Source organism: Triticum dicoccoides, chromosome 4B (assembly GCF_002162155.2).
Source record: "Triticum dicoccoides isolate Atlit2015 ecotype Zavitan chromosome 4B, WEW_v2.0, whole genome shotgun sequence".
NCBI classification, from domain to species: Eukaryota; Viridiplantae; Streptophyta; class Magnoliopsida; order Poales; family Poaceae; genus Triticum; species Triticum dicoccoides.
Window position 1 is genome coordinate 13,744,159 of NC_041387.1, and position 13,939 is coordinate 13,758,097.

At 44.8% G+C, this 13,939-nt stretch overlaps 1 protein-coding gene and 1 pseudogene across 1 annotated transcript; both read left to right on the forward strand.

Annotated features, from left to right (window-relative positions):
• The first annotated feature begins 2,592 nt into the window (after positions 1-2,592).
• Positions 2,593-3,543, forward strand: LOC119294603 (glycine-rich RNA-binding protein blt801-like). The gene is made up of 2 exons (XM_037572815.1): positions 2,593-2,819; positions 2,922-3,543. Exons 1-2 carry the CDS (start codon positions 2,712-2,714, stop codon positions 3,303-3,305), a joined length of 492 nt encoding a protein of 163 aa, XP_037428712.1. The 5' UTR covers positions 2,593-2,711; the 3' UTR covers positions 3,306-3,543.
• Positions 3,544-5,130: 1,587 nt separating this feature from the next.
• LOC119294604 lies at positions 5,131-10,763 on the forward strand (annotated as a pseudogene).
• Positions 10,764-13,939: the final 3,176 nt, after the last annotated feature.

Genomic DNA, 13,939 nt, shown 5'->3' on the forward strand with positions numbered 1-13,939 from the left:
GAGTCATTTGTTCTTGATGGCTTACATCAGGGGTACAGTCTAGAATTACAGAGAAATATTTGGCATCCTTAATTATCCTTATGATAGTGTTTTTAACACCTTGTGCAAGAATATCAATCAGCTCATTTTGAATCTTATGGCCAAGATAGTGATGATGAATTTCACTATTTTGAATACGCCTAATATGGTCCTGCATTATAGGATCAAATTCTGCCATCATTTCTATTATTCCCAAAAAGTTACCATTGTTATGTTGATAAAGTTTCTCATTCGATCCTCGAAAAGCCAAATTATGTTTAGCAAGAAACTTCACAGCAGCAACAATTCTTATTAAAACTTGTCTCCATCGCTCTTTTTCTTTTGAAATTTCTTGCTGCAAATCTTTGTCAATTGTTTGATTTTTATTTAGTCTCAGCCTTACCTCATTCCAAGTATTCATGTTAGTGATATGCTCAATACTATTCTCATGAAGTTTGAGCCTCTGGCTAAGATGTTGCCAATCACTTAGTCCCTCGGATGCTAACAGACTTTTGTTACCTTTCGATTTGAACAATTTGCAGCAAAAACAGTAAACTTTATTCGCATCCTTAGAGTAGACCAACCATTTCCTATCACTAACCTCCCCATTACTTAGGTTTCTTGAGTAGTAGGCATTTGAAAAATGTCTACCGTTATCATCTGGATGATACACAAGATTTAAATCCCTTGTAGGCCCTTTCTCTATTAGAATGTCTCTTGATTTATTGTCAAGAATTTCCCAAGTTCTAGGGTCATAAATATCTAAACTAGAAGATTTGTGTTCATCTTCTTTAGGATTTTCAGTATCAGAAACATTCTCATGGCCACCCAAATTTGTAGAATCGTCGATGTCAACATTTTCCTCCACTAAGTTTTCATCAGATTGTTCTTCTTCAACACTATGAACAGCTAATACCTCTGGATTCTCGGCAGTGGATTTTTTTAAAACGAATTTACGAATAGCACCCTTTTGAGTTCCAATGAATTCATTTGCAAGTTTCTTCTTTTTCCTTTTCGCACAACCAGATAAATGCTTTTTTGGCAACATGCTTACAGAAAATGGAGAGAGAACACCTGAAATCTTGTCTTCTTGAATCCTGTTCTTGGTCTCTTGGAGTAAATATAAGAAATCCCAGTATCCCACGCTGCTCTACACTGCTCTAGATTGCCATGGCCGGTCCTAGAATCAAGCAGGTTAAACATCAGCACATGAATCCATCATAAACAGAAAATAGACAAGGGGAAAAATTGAGATACAACAAGAGGGGGGGGGGTTGAGATGCAAAAAATTAGGAGGACATGCCTGGACTCCACGTCTCCACTCTCCACCGCCGAACAGTGGGATCCTGACCGGCTCGCCTCTGTGGATTCGTGTTCCTGCCAGGGCACAGGGTGTGTCGCCGCTGGCCGGCTCGCCTCTGTGGATCCGTTCGCCGGGGCCCTTGGGGTATTTGTAGGATGCAAAGGAACCCACTAAGTGTGATACTAACGGAAAATTCATTAATTAGCTTGGGGAGTTGGGGTCGTGGCCTCTTAGGAACTCGGGCAAGGGGCAATGAATTGGGTTTGGGGAAGAGGAAGAAGATGAGAATGGGAAGGAGTCGAGCCAGAGTTAAGGAGACGATTGGTTTGCGGCTGGCGGCGTGTTTCTGGGGGACTGGGAGAGACGGCATGTCTGCTCGCTTCTTCATGGGCTGGGCTATTTCCCTTGCGTACTAGTACTATTTTTCCTTTTGTGAATATAATGTATATACTATACATGCACAGGGTATGGGCCCCTGCTTGGGCTGGGCCCTAGGCCGTCGCACTCGCCGCCATGGCCCAGGGCCGGCCCTGCATGGACTCTACGACGAGGTGTCATAAACGCTTCACCGTCTCAAGTAGTGCCATCCCCGACGACGACGAGTTTGCGTCCGGACGAAAGATGCGAAGGACCCGATCATGTGTCTCCATCTGATTGTTGGAGCATCTCTGCAAAAGTGAGGCTCCAGTTTGCAATTTACTCCGCCCTTCCTGTAACGTAAGACGTTTTTTCAACACTAGTGTCAAAAAAACGTCTTACATCATGAGACGGGGGAGTAGGTCCAATTATCGGTTCTGAATCAACTAAAAAAAAAGTTATCGGTCCCGAAGTAAGTTGCTCATTCCACCACTTTACTTATTATTAATCCTGGCCTTATTCAAAAAATCATGTTATGTTACATAGTATCAGGAAAGAAAACCGCATTTCACTCCAAGTGTGCACTACCCCGAAAATATCTGCCGACGTGCCGCGTGATTGGTCCACAGCCAGGCCCGCCGCGTCACGACCCGATCGGGGCGGGGTTGGTGGCGGCGCGAGAATCGAAAACCCTAGACGCTCCCCGTCCGAAAATATCTCCCCGTGCGCGCGCGAGCGAGTCAGGGGCGACCCAATCGTGCGTGGGCTGGCCCAGAAAGCCAGAGCACTCCTCGAGCCCATCGCGCGCAGAAAATATCTCGCCCGATCCTTATCCCGCGGCTCGCCCGCGCGCCGTCCGATCGGATCTCGACGGCCCGCGCCGCGCCGCGCCCGCTATAAGAGGGGCGGGTAGGGCAACCTTGACTCCTCGTGCTTTCTCAGGGGTTGGCTTCTCCTCCCCACTCAGTCCTCGGTTCCCGGTCCGGTTCGGTCCCGTTCGTTAGGGTTTAGTAGTAGCGGGGAAGAGGAAGGAATGGCGGACGTCGAGTACCGCTGCTTCGTCGGCGGCCTCGCCTGGGCCACCGACGACCAGTCCCTCCAGAACGCCTTCTCCAAGTACGGCGACGTCATCGACTCCAAGGTACCGTCCCCTCCCCGATCCGCCCGATAGATCTGTAGATTCGAGATGGATCTGTGGTGTTGCGCTTGTGGAACCCTAGATCTGACGGTTTTGTTGGTGCAGATCATCACTGACAGGGAGACGGGCCGATCCCGCGGGTTCGGGTTCGTCACCTTCGCGTCGGACGAGGCGATGCGCCAGGCGATCGAGGCCATGAACGGCCAGGACCTGGACGGCCGCAACATCACCGTCAACGAGGCGCAGTCCCGCCGCTCCGGCGGAGGAGGCGGCGGCGGCTTCGGCGGCGGCGGCGGCGGCTACGGGGGCCAGCGCCGTGAGGGCGGAGGCGGCGGCGGCTACGGCGGCGGCGGCGGCGGCTACGGAGGTGGCCGCAGCGGCGGCGGCGGCGGCTACGGCAGCCGTGACGGCGGCGGCTACGGAGGCGGCGGCGGCGGCGGCTACGGCGGCAGCCGCGGCGGCTCCGGCGGCGGCAACTGGAGGGAGTGAATGGTGGGGCCCCTAGCTGGCCAGTTATCCTAGTTACCGATCCCTTTTTTTACCTGTCTACCAAAGTGTTATCGCTCGCTCCCGAGTACCCTAGATCTCGCTCCATCGCGTAGGTTCCGAGATGTTCTGGCTACCGTTAGATGTGACGCCGCTACCGTTCCGTGTTACTTGTTACCGTCCCTGTTCCGTTCGCTATGAATGAAATGAAAAATCAGAGCAAAAGTTTGTTCGCATGTTATGCTTCCTTGGAAGTTTGTTCCTTTTTTCTTTTTGTGCCGTGAAGTTGACGCTCGATGATAATTTTGCTGCGCCCACTGGATGATATTTTGGCGCCGATTGGCTGGATTGGATTAATCCTTACAAATCTAAGAAGTGCATTTTTTTCAAAAATTGGTGCAGATGGTCATGCGTTCAGGCCGTGCCCTGACAATGATTGAATTTAGAGAAAAAAGGCATGATAGCAAGGAATTGCTCAAATAAAGTTAACAGAATCATGTTCCATGATGAATTAAAACTCTTAGCAATTAAATGATATAACTCAAATTTTAAACGTAGCAGATTGGGGACTCGCAAAATACTGTTACCACATTATGGATCAAATAATTTCTTACAAAAATATGCAACACAAAAGGTAAATCAATTTGCAAGTTTCGCACCAAAAATTATTGTACACGCATACACCGGGGGTGAAGGTACAGTATATTCAATGGATAGAAGTAGTAAGAAGTTGCATAGTTGAGCAGTTTCTGATGCAGCTGTGGATTCATTCCGATATATGCAAATATCTGTTGGGTGTGCCGAACCGAAGAGATAAACAATCAGCTTAATAGTCAAAGAACCTATCTGCAAGTATATATATGAGACAAAAGGAATTATATATATAGTTACAGAACACTAAAAAGATAATGCACACACACACTTAATTGAAGGATCAGCTTAATAGTATATGCCAATTGCTGGGGAGGTGGGCATCGCTCAGCGATGGTAGATTTCGACGCTCATGTATGCTCGTTTAAGCCGCGCGGCCGGTGGCGGCGCGATGACAAACACATGTGGTGCGGGGCACGGAGTTGATGGAGCCGCCGCGACCAGAGGAAGAGCCAGGCTCATGGTCGTGCTTCCCCTTACTGATCCAATGCCAGCCCATGGCGCCGACGGGGAGGTAAGTGAGAGGAATGTGTCAGCGGCTAGGGTTTGCGAGCTCGTGTCGGGGCTCGAGGGGGCAACCCGGCTCGAAAGTGGAAGCCGTGGACTGGCCGGTCCATGGCTTCCACATTAAGAAGGACGACAGCCGGGGCTGTTGGGTGGCAAACGAACGGACCCGCCGCGCGTGCGCACTTAATTTGGGCGTTGGAGGTAGGTGAACGGCCGCCACATGTCACGCGGGCGGACTGGAAGCGAGCGAGCGCGTGTTCGTTCGCCGTTCGTGCTGCAAATAGGGCGCGCCGGCCGCGAAACGTACAACATCTGCGGATGCGGCTGCGTGTTGGACCATGGGTTGTGTCCGTTTGGCCCAGAACGGACGCTCGCGGACCAGACGGGGTCTGCGTTGAAGTTGGCCTCGGGTTTTCCACTCCACTGCTCTCGTGCAGCACCAGGCGGGGCACGTGTGTGGTTGAGAAACCCGGGCATGGGCAGCCCAGCCCGGCGACCCGGCCCGAGAAACCTGGGCCTGGATTACAAAGAAAGAAAACAGTTTCGGACAGGGCTCGGGCTTTGAATTCCAGCCCGAAATTAGCCCGGCCCGGCCCACCTATACGTGAAAATGGAGAGGATTAGAGGAGGTAGGCCGACATCCAGCAGCCCACCACGGTCTACCAGCCTCCCCCGAGGCCCAGAGCCCCATCCCCACATCGCTAACCTAGCCGCCATCGACGGCGCCCACACTGGTCGGCGGTGGCTCACCCTGGACGGCGGCGGGGCCCTTCATAGGGACTGGATCGACCTTCACCGCCCCGTACTTTTGTTCTGGACGCCTCAGCTCCGTCGGTCTCCAGTGATCTCGGCCGCATCTCGTCGTCTCCATCGACGCCGGAACAACACCAGGGCCTCTTCTCCACCATCCAGCTCGGTAAGCTCGTGCTAGTGCTGCCCGTGATCCGTGTCAAGTGTATGAAATAGCTGCCGGCAAGTGTTGATGACATGTTGTGATGCTATATTCTGAATTCCTGATATGTTCGTAAATGCTATATTGTGAAATGTGTATGCCATGATCTGTTCATAAATGCATTTGTTTATCTTCGTGAATTTGTGATAGAGTATGATGCCAATGCCATATTGTGCTAGACTGATTTGTAAACCTAACGTAGCCATGGCCGCCGGCGGCGACCACCCGGACGCCAACAAGCGGAAGCGCGAGGCGGCGGGGAGGCCCAAGGCGCCGTCCAAGGGGGCCACCAAGCGGAGCAAGACCTACGGCGCCCCCGCCGCCAAGGCTGAGCCGCAGCCCGTCACCGCCAAGGACAAGCGGGTCGCCGCCAAGGTATCCCATTGGTGCTCCTTTCCTGTTGTGAGCTAGTTTGGGGCCCGGGTGTTGGTTTAGTACTTTAGTTAGTTCATGGGCTGCTTGAGCTTGAGCTGAAACCGGAATGCTGTTGGCTGTTGTGGCAGGAAATGTCCGAGTCGAGGAAGATGAAGAGGAAGCCCAATTACAACCTTGAGAAGGTAATTTTTTGCTTGCTTTCCCTGCCACGCCTGCTCCGATTATGGATGCGCAACTCGGCTCCTGGGTGTGGGTTTCATCATGTACCTTTTCAGTAGCAACCCTTGCATGCTCAACCTTCAGAATGCACTTGCTGCGTATATAGTACCAGTTAGTAAATCGACGTATGATGCTTGTAGCCTAAACCAAAACAACAGACCTCTGACTATTTACATGATTAAATCAATCTTCTGGATTTTTAGTTCCGGACTTGAATTCTGGTGGTACCGTCGTACCGTTACTTAATTTTGACAGCGAAGCAAAAACTGGCTTTCATCCCAGTAATGGACAGTACCAGTGCCTTCTTGAACCGTCAACTCTGTTTATGATGATTCAGTAACATACTTTGTGTCGACTCTAATTTGGTGTGCTCCCGCGCCCAATATTGACAGGAACTGGCAGTACTATGGGAAAAGATGAGATGTGATGTGAGCAAGGAGAATAGATCGAAGTAAGTGTCACTATTAAAGTCTTGTGAGTTGCAACTTGTGTTCAACTTCTTATGCCGATGAGTTTGTCATCTCTGCGGCAGGCTAGTAACCAAGGCTCTCCGTAAAATGGATGGCAAATATTTCGAAATTGCTGGATCCCATGTAACCGCACGTGTTCTTCAAGTAAGTGGACAGCATCCATTCTTTATGACCGCGTTGCTTATGGTGTTTTGGTGCTTATTCTGATAGCCGCCATTCCTTTTTCAGACATGTGTCAAGTGGTGCTCACAGCCAGAGAGGGATGCTGTTTTTGTTGCCCTGCAGCCACATCTGCTCCATCTTTCTCACAAGAAATATGCTGTTTTCCTTGTGAAGAAGCTCATAAAAACTCGGTAAATTTCTCTACGATTCGCCAGAAACTTGTATGGGTTCATATGTGAGAATGTTGCTCGTTTGTTTGATAACCCGTAGCTTCACTAATATACCTCTTGTTTGTGACTGCAGCCACTAAAAAACAGCTTGCCTTGTTCATCTCTTCCCTTCATGGTCATGTCGCTTCTCTACTTCGTCACACAGTAGGAGCTGCAGGTATGTGCTGCTATGTGTTGCTGTCATAAGGGGTAGGAACTCGTCGTGTATAGGAGCAGCAGGAGTTAATGGTTGAATGCCATTGTATGCATGCGTTTCTATTTGCTATACAAGTAAAGGGTTACATGGTAATCTCACATTGAGATACACTCTTTCTTGCAGTTCTTGATTGCGCCTTTCATCAGGCGACACCGCCTCAGAAAAGAAGCTTGTTGTTGGAATTGTACTCCACCGAGCTTCAGCTGTTCAAGGACCTGACTGAACAAAAATCATGCAGGTTGGCACTTTATAATGTCTTGTCATACATCTGCTTTGAAGTTTCCCCTTAACTTCTTTTACTTGTCTGTTGAAAACTTAAACTTTGGCGGAGGGAAATATTATTGTAGTCATCCACTTATCCTGCCATAGGTGGCTGCAGTTATTTGTTTAGTTCAATATATACTAAAATTCACCTTCCTTTTTCAGTTTGTTAGAAACAATTTCCAAGCTTGGACTGCACAAATCATCTGTCCTGCAGTACATGGCTACTGTTATCCAGCCAGTTTTGGAAAAAGGCATTGTTGAGTATGCCATAGTACACGTAGTCATATTGGAGTACTTAACAATTGCGGATAAGGTAAATGTATTTTATTGACGCGATTGGCCTATCTTTACAACAAAGCTCTCCTTTTTTGGTGAAATGTTTCTTCAGCTTATCGCACTATCTAGTATATGCATGTGTTCTGTATAAGGATGCAAGCGGGCATCCCGCATAAGCCCGCCAAAACAGGAATTTAGTTCAAACTGAACTAAAGCTGAACCGGAAAGATTATAACTAAGTTGATTTACTTTGACTACGAAGCGGGGTGGATCGGGCGCCGCCTTGCATCCCTAGTTCTGTAGACATCAGCCTTGGACGTGATTCGTCAGTTAATCCCCCATCTTACTCAAGGGTCATCTGTCGTAGATGGAGATGAACTATCAGGTGTCGCTGAAGTACCAACAAAATCAAAAGCTAAGAAGAAGAGATCTTCAGAACCATTTCTCATTCGGATCATGCAGACGAGGGAAGGATTAAAATTAGGTCTTGCTTGCCTCAAGCATGGCAGTCGAAGGTACATTGTCTTTTTTCTTTCTTTCCGTTTTCTTATTTGTATCTCGAAGGACAGATTTCAGAGCGATCACTTGGTATAACTTTGCCCACTCAGCTGCTTTATCCAAAGTTTATTTATTAACTTATGTAGATTTCAGAGACACTAAATAGTCACGCAAATTGAACCATGCATTTGTTAGTGCTGCAGGCTGCATATTCAGTAGTATTTCTTTTCATTCTTGTTTATTTCCAGTGTGCTTTTGCCATTTAACATGGTAATGCATTTCAGGATAGGAAGAAAATTATCAAAAGCTTGAAGGGGCAGGTTATGAAGCTTGCTCTCAGTTATTATGGATGCCTTGTAAGTGATGTCTATATATGTAATATATTTTAGTGTTTAAATATGATGCTACTGTGTGAATTTATGCTTTAACTTTTAAAACATTCTCCCCAATATACAGTAATTTCATATGGTTTTATTCTTCCAAGTGATTAATCATCAACTAAACTATCATGTCTTTTTTTCTCCAGTTTCTTGCTTGTCTTCTCTCCATTGTTGATGACACAAAACTTGTTACTAAGGTTAGCCGGCACCCATCGTTTGCTTGAAGCAAGTGTTATGCTGCCATTACAATTGACAAGCAATCTGAAGAGACAATGCTTATAGCTCACTTTTAATATTTGTAGGTTGTAATTGAAGAGCTGACAAAGCAGTTAAAGGAACTCATATTTGACAAGGTAAAAGGAATAATGAGCTTCTGATATGCTTGTTTTTATTTGTTAGTTATAAGCACATGAGACTATTTATGATGGATCTCCTTGCTGGAACAGAACGGGAGACGCCCATTGCTGCAGCTACTTCACCCACTTTGCTCACGTTATCTGACTCCGACTGATTTGATTTGTCTGAAGTACCGTGTGCCTTCCCTTATTTCAAAGGCAAGTGACCTACTCCATTAACTGTTAAGTACTTTGAAGAGAGACAGGCCCCCAGAATTTTGCTTTTTTTTTTGTTTCAGGATGAGGCATCAGAGAGTGCTATTAACGTTAACTTGGATAGTAAGCTGGATGATGTAGCTGAGAAGAACATAGGGGTTCAGAAGACACACTGGTTGCATCTGATAGCAAGAAGGACCCATTTAAACGGCGGCAAGAACTGTTGGTGAAAAGCGAGCTTTTTGAGGTGATACTCATAACATGTATTTAACCTTTTAGTTATTTATTCATCGGCATTTCTTTAGGAGCATGTAGTTTCACCGTTCACTAGATCTAAATTTATTTTCAGTAGTGTATATACTGATTTAAGGGCGACCATTTGTTAAAGAACACCGAGTCGCAACATTACTACGCTCCCATAGTCACGTACCCCATAACCTCAGCAATAATATAGATGTTCGTTTTTCTGTGCAGGTTCTCATCGAGACTTGCATTGAAAATGTTGGAGAGTTACTTCGAACAAACTTTGGCAAAGATATATTATATGAGGTAAATCTCCTTGGTCCATGCTCAGGTTTCTACATGTACCTTTATAGCCAGTATCTTGGGATAATATTCATTCATCTATGATATTATTATTCATTCATCTATAGCCAGGAACTACTTGTGATAAATATGCTTTTACTTGCATGCATGACCTTCTCAAGAGACGAGCATTGTTCCTGATTATTATTCGACAATGTGGAAATATTCTTATGAGTTGATGGAGCCTTTTCTCTGGGATGTGTTGGTCCTTGTGCCCGTGTGTAGTATTACTGCTATTCAGTCTTCCTTAATGATGAGTCAACCTCCTGTAAAAGAAAACGGCACTCCAGTCTACACAAACCTACCTTAACTACTGTTTTCTTGGTCTTAACTCTTGATACAAACGATTAATTGACTATCGAAGAGCTTCATGATTGCGCCTGCTGAGATTTTGCATTCCAAATTTTCCATGGTTGCTGTAGGTGGAAAAAATAATGTCTTGGAGGGGGTCACCGACAGGATTCACGCGCTCCACAATGCTATAGCTTGTGACGCAGCACGCCCGAGGATAGAAGATGTTGAGCTGAGCACGCCTTTGATAACTACCACTCGAGCCGCATAATCAGAAAGATGATACTTGATTGCCCTGCGTTTGCCGCTACCCTATGGAAAAAGGCCCTCAAAGGGAAGTGCAAGTCATTTGCGGACGGATTCAGGTACCTCAGAATGACTCGTCGTCGATATATCAAGCTGTTTAATCTGTTCATCAAATTTGTGGACCATGCAAATGCGATGAATAAAATTTTAACTATTCGTTGCAATTTACGCACTGCATTGCACTGCTGAGTTCGTATTTTTGAAGAAAGAAAAAACACGAAATCATGCGCTGGTACTCTGTTGAACTTGTTGGCCGCCGCTGCAGCTCCAAGGTGGTGGCTGCCTATATGGAATCTCCGGATTCCAAGGTGGAGGATCTTGCGAAATCCGAGGCGCAGCCGCTCATCAAGAGGCGGCGTCCGTGCTTGCATGTTGGATGAAAGAGTGTAATACATACATCCGCTGTCATCCTAGGTGAGGTGTATGCTGAATTTTGTCAGTGGATACCAGTGTACTCGAAATACGGTCATTAAGGGGTTTAGGTTTATAAACTTGACTGTCACTGCGGAGGTTATATCTGTGTGATGTGGCATAAGTTTGACCGCTAATTAACCATCACATCTAAGCAACGGATGATCCCGGTATTGATGGAACATGCATTCCATGGTGGTGCTGCGCTGCAATTAGCTTGCCTTTTCTCTCTCTAAATCTTCAATCCCGTTTATCACCCGACCTACTACGAGGGGAAAGAGAGAAGAGAGAGGTATGGAGGAAGAAGAATAGCATGTACATCAACATGAGCCCAATACAAGTATATGGAAATTTCCAAAAATAAATAAAATAAGTTACGTGAGGCGATGTCAGCTCATGCGTCATCTATCGGCGCGGTAAGGCTACATTTTAATCCGGTGAGTTGCCGCCTCATGACATGTGCATTTGATTCCACTCACATTATGAGAAGTGCATACATTCAGGAGGAACTCATATCCCCCCGTGCTAATGTTTGGAACTCATACTAAAACTGGCCTTCTACTTCATCGTGTATTTTAAATATTTTTCTGCATAAATTACAATTTTTTTCGCTGATTATTGAGAAGTTGTTCACCATGATTTAAGAAATGTTCGCCCGTATTAAAAAACTTCATCATGTATTAGAAATTGTTCATCTTGTACTTAAAAATTGTCCGCATTGTAATTCAAAATGTTTTTATATTCTATTAAAGGTTTTTCATGTATTTTCTAAAATATTCATATAACTAAAACATATTTTCATATTTAAAAATGTTCAATAATTTTAGAAGTGTCATCCCATAATTTGAGAACTCATACTAATATTTTCATATTTAAAAATGTTCACCAAAAAACCTAAACATGAAAAATCTGATCTCCAAAAAACCAAAAAAACAAAACAAAACAGGGGAATACCACCTAAACCGGATGAAACCACCGCGAGCTACTGGAGCTAGGCCAGATGGAGCTATGCAGAAGGCGAGTGCCCAGTAAACATCGCAGTAAGCAAGATATAACTTTGGTGAAAGGAGCAAGCACAAGAGAGACAAACCACTGTCTTCCCGAAAAAAAGAACATGTCTTGACTGTCCTTGTTTCCTGTAGTAAAGTCGTCTCTTATCACCGCAGAGCCTACTTGTGTCCTCGAAAAAGAAAACGTAATCTGCTTGTGTAATCGTTAGTACATCCGAGGGACCTAAAAAATACATGAGAAAATGTAGACACCTTGCACAGCATCCTTACTGTGGCATCCTCTTCCATCAATTTATCCATGTGGCATGTTATTGCTTTATTATTGTCACCGGGCAATATTGAATTTTTTTTTGCACAATTTATTTTACTCCCTCCGTCCCAAAATAAGTGACTCAATTTTGTACCAGGGAGTATTATAGAAAGCCTAGACATATTTTTAAAATAAGAGATGGGATACGAGAAGTCCAGACAACAAGAGTTGCAGATGTCCGGCACACACAAACCACAAGCTTTTCACAAATATAATGCGCCAGAATAAGATCTTATACACTCAAGCATGACCTCAAGAAGTCAAGATGAATGCTTAATTTATACGATTTCTTTTATTTCACAAATGCATTGTCTGAGCGAAGAAAGGATCATCAACTCCTGTCTTCATAATTCCAAAAAAAATAGGCCTATCTTCCCATTGATTGTAAGCTCGCCACCATCGAGGCATGCATTCAACCATGCCGAGTCGTGTAGACTCTGATTGAAGGAAGGAACCATACCGAGTCGTCATAAATTTCTCTATGTGAGTGTATTATTACGATTTCTCCTCATAGCCTATTTGGTTGTAGTACTTCGTAGCACTGACATTGGAGTACCAATTGATCCTACCGTTGGATTGGAAATAATGAATGGTCCTTATTTACTTGAGGACATATAGTAAAAGAGCTCAGACATTATGCAGGGTAAAGTTTGCCAGCTATATATCTTTCCATATGTCTCAAAATAGACACTTTACAAACGTGTTGGCACTTTTCCTTTTTGTAAAATATTCAACTATAAAGTTCAATCTAAAGCCCTAGATCAAGTGAAATAGACGGTAAAATAGATTAAAAGCGTCTTACAGTAAATATAAATACCATAGTATAACAAAAATTATCATGAATGTTTACATGTCGAGGTGACCTTTTTTATATGCATGTTGAATGATGAGATGACATGCTTGCATGTTAAGAGACATATGTCAGTGAAGATTAGTTATTTAGATATAGAAGACAGAAGATGTGATAGATTCATTTGCTAGGGAACATCCATGTCCAACAAAAGCAAGTTAGTGGAAATGTAAGAACGTAATTACTTCCCACCTAAAGTATTCATAAAGGGTTTTTCGTCAGCTTGACTACATAAAGCCTAAAGGCAAAAGGTAGCTCGGCATCTGAAACAAAATACTAGATTACGGTGCCCAGGTAAAGTCCGAAGCAATCTTAATTTAGGCGTGACCAAATGTTTATCTTGTACATACCCCTTAAGCTAGGTAGCTAGTGCACTGCATTATATTTCTTTAATATAATTGGGAAGACACGTCACCTGACAGTGCATAATTGACAACCACCAGTGACGATAGGAAAGTGGCACATATATCAACTGTGCGTACAAATTCTTATTTTTTAATGAATTGTTTTTGTTATCTTACTGGTACCATGTCGCGCTTACGTTGGTTATGTCGATGGCAGGGGTAGGCCACTTGTGAGTGGGTAAAGCAAATCATGGCGAACTACCACTCCTAACAATTCATAAAATGGCTATAGCCGTACTTGTTTCTTTTGTTCAAAATTTATGCAAGAAATGTCAGAAGGACACATTTATTTCTTTAGCCATTTCCCCACAATCCGGAGATAATTTATGTTTATTTCCAATCTCATGACCGAGGAGAGATTTTTATGACGATGCTATCATCGCTGCACCCAAGCGTACTATAAAGTACTTCCTCCATCTCAAAATAAGTGACTCAACTTTATATTAACTTTGTACTAAAGTTAGTATAAAGTTGAGTCACTTATTTTGAGATGGAGGAAGTATATATATATATATATTTTAAACATAGCTGCTACATTAGATGTTGGCGACGAATCTGCTGAGCTAAGAAGTTTTGGAACCCAGACCAGACCGTCGGTGTTTAGCTAGAGGAAGGAGGGGACGAGTCCAAGTCATCATGCCCCTTATGCCCTCGGCGACACACGTGTTACAATGAGCAGGGCAAAGGGCCACGACATCGTGAGGGTGAGCTAACATCAAAAACTCGTCCCCAGTTCAGA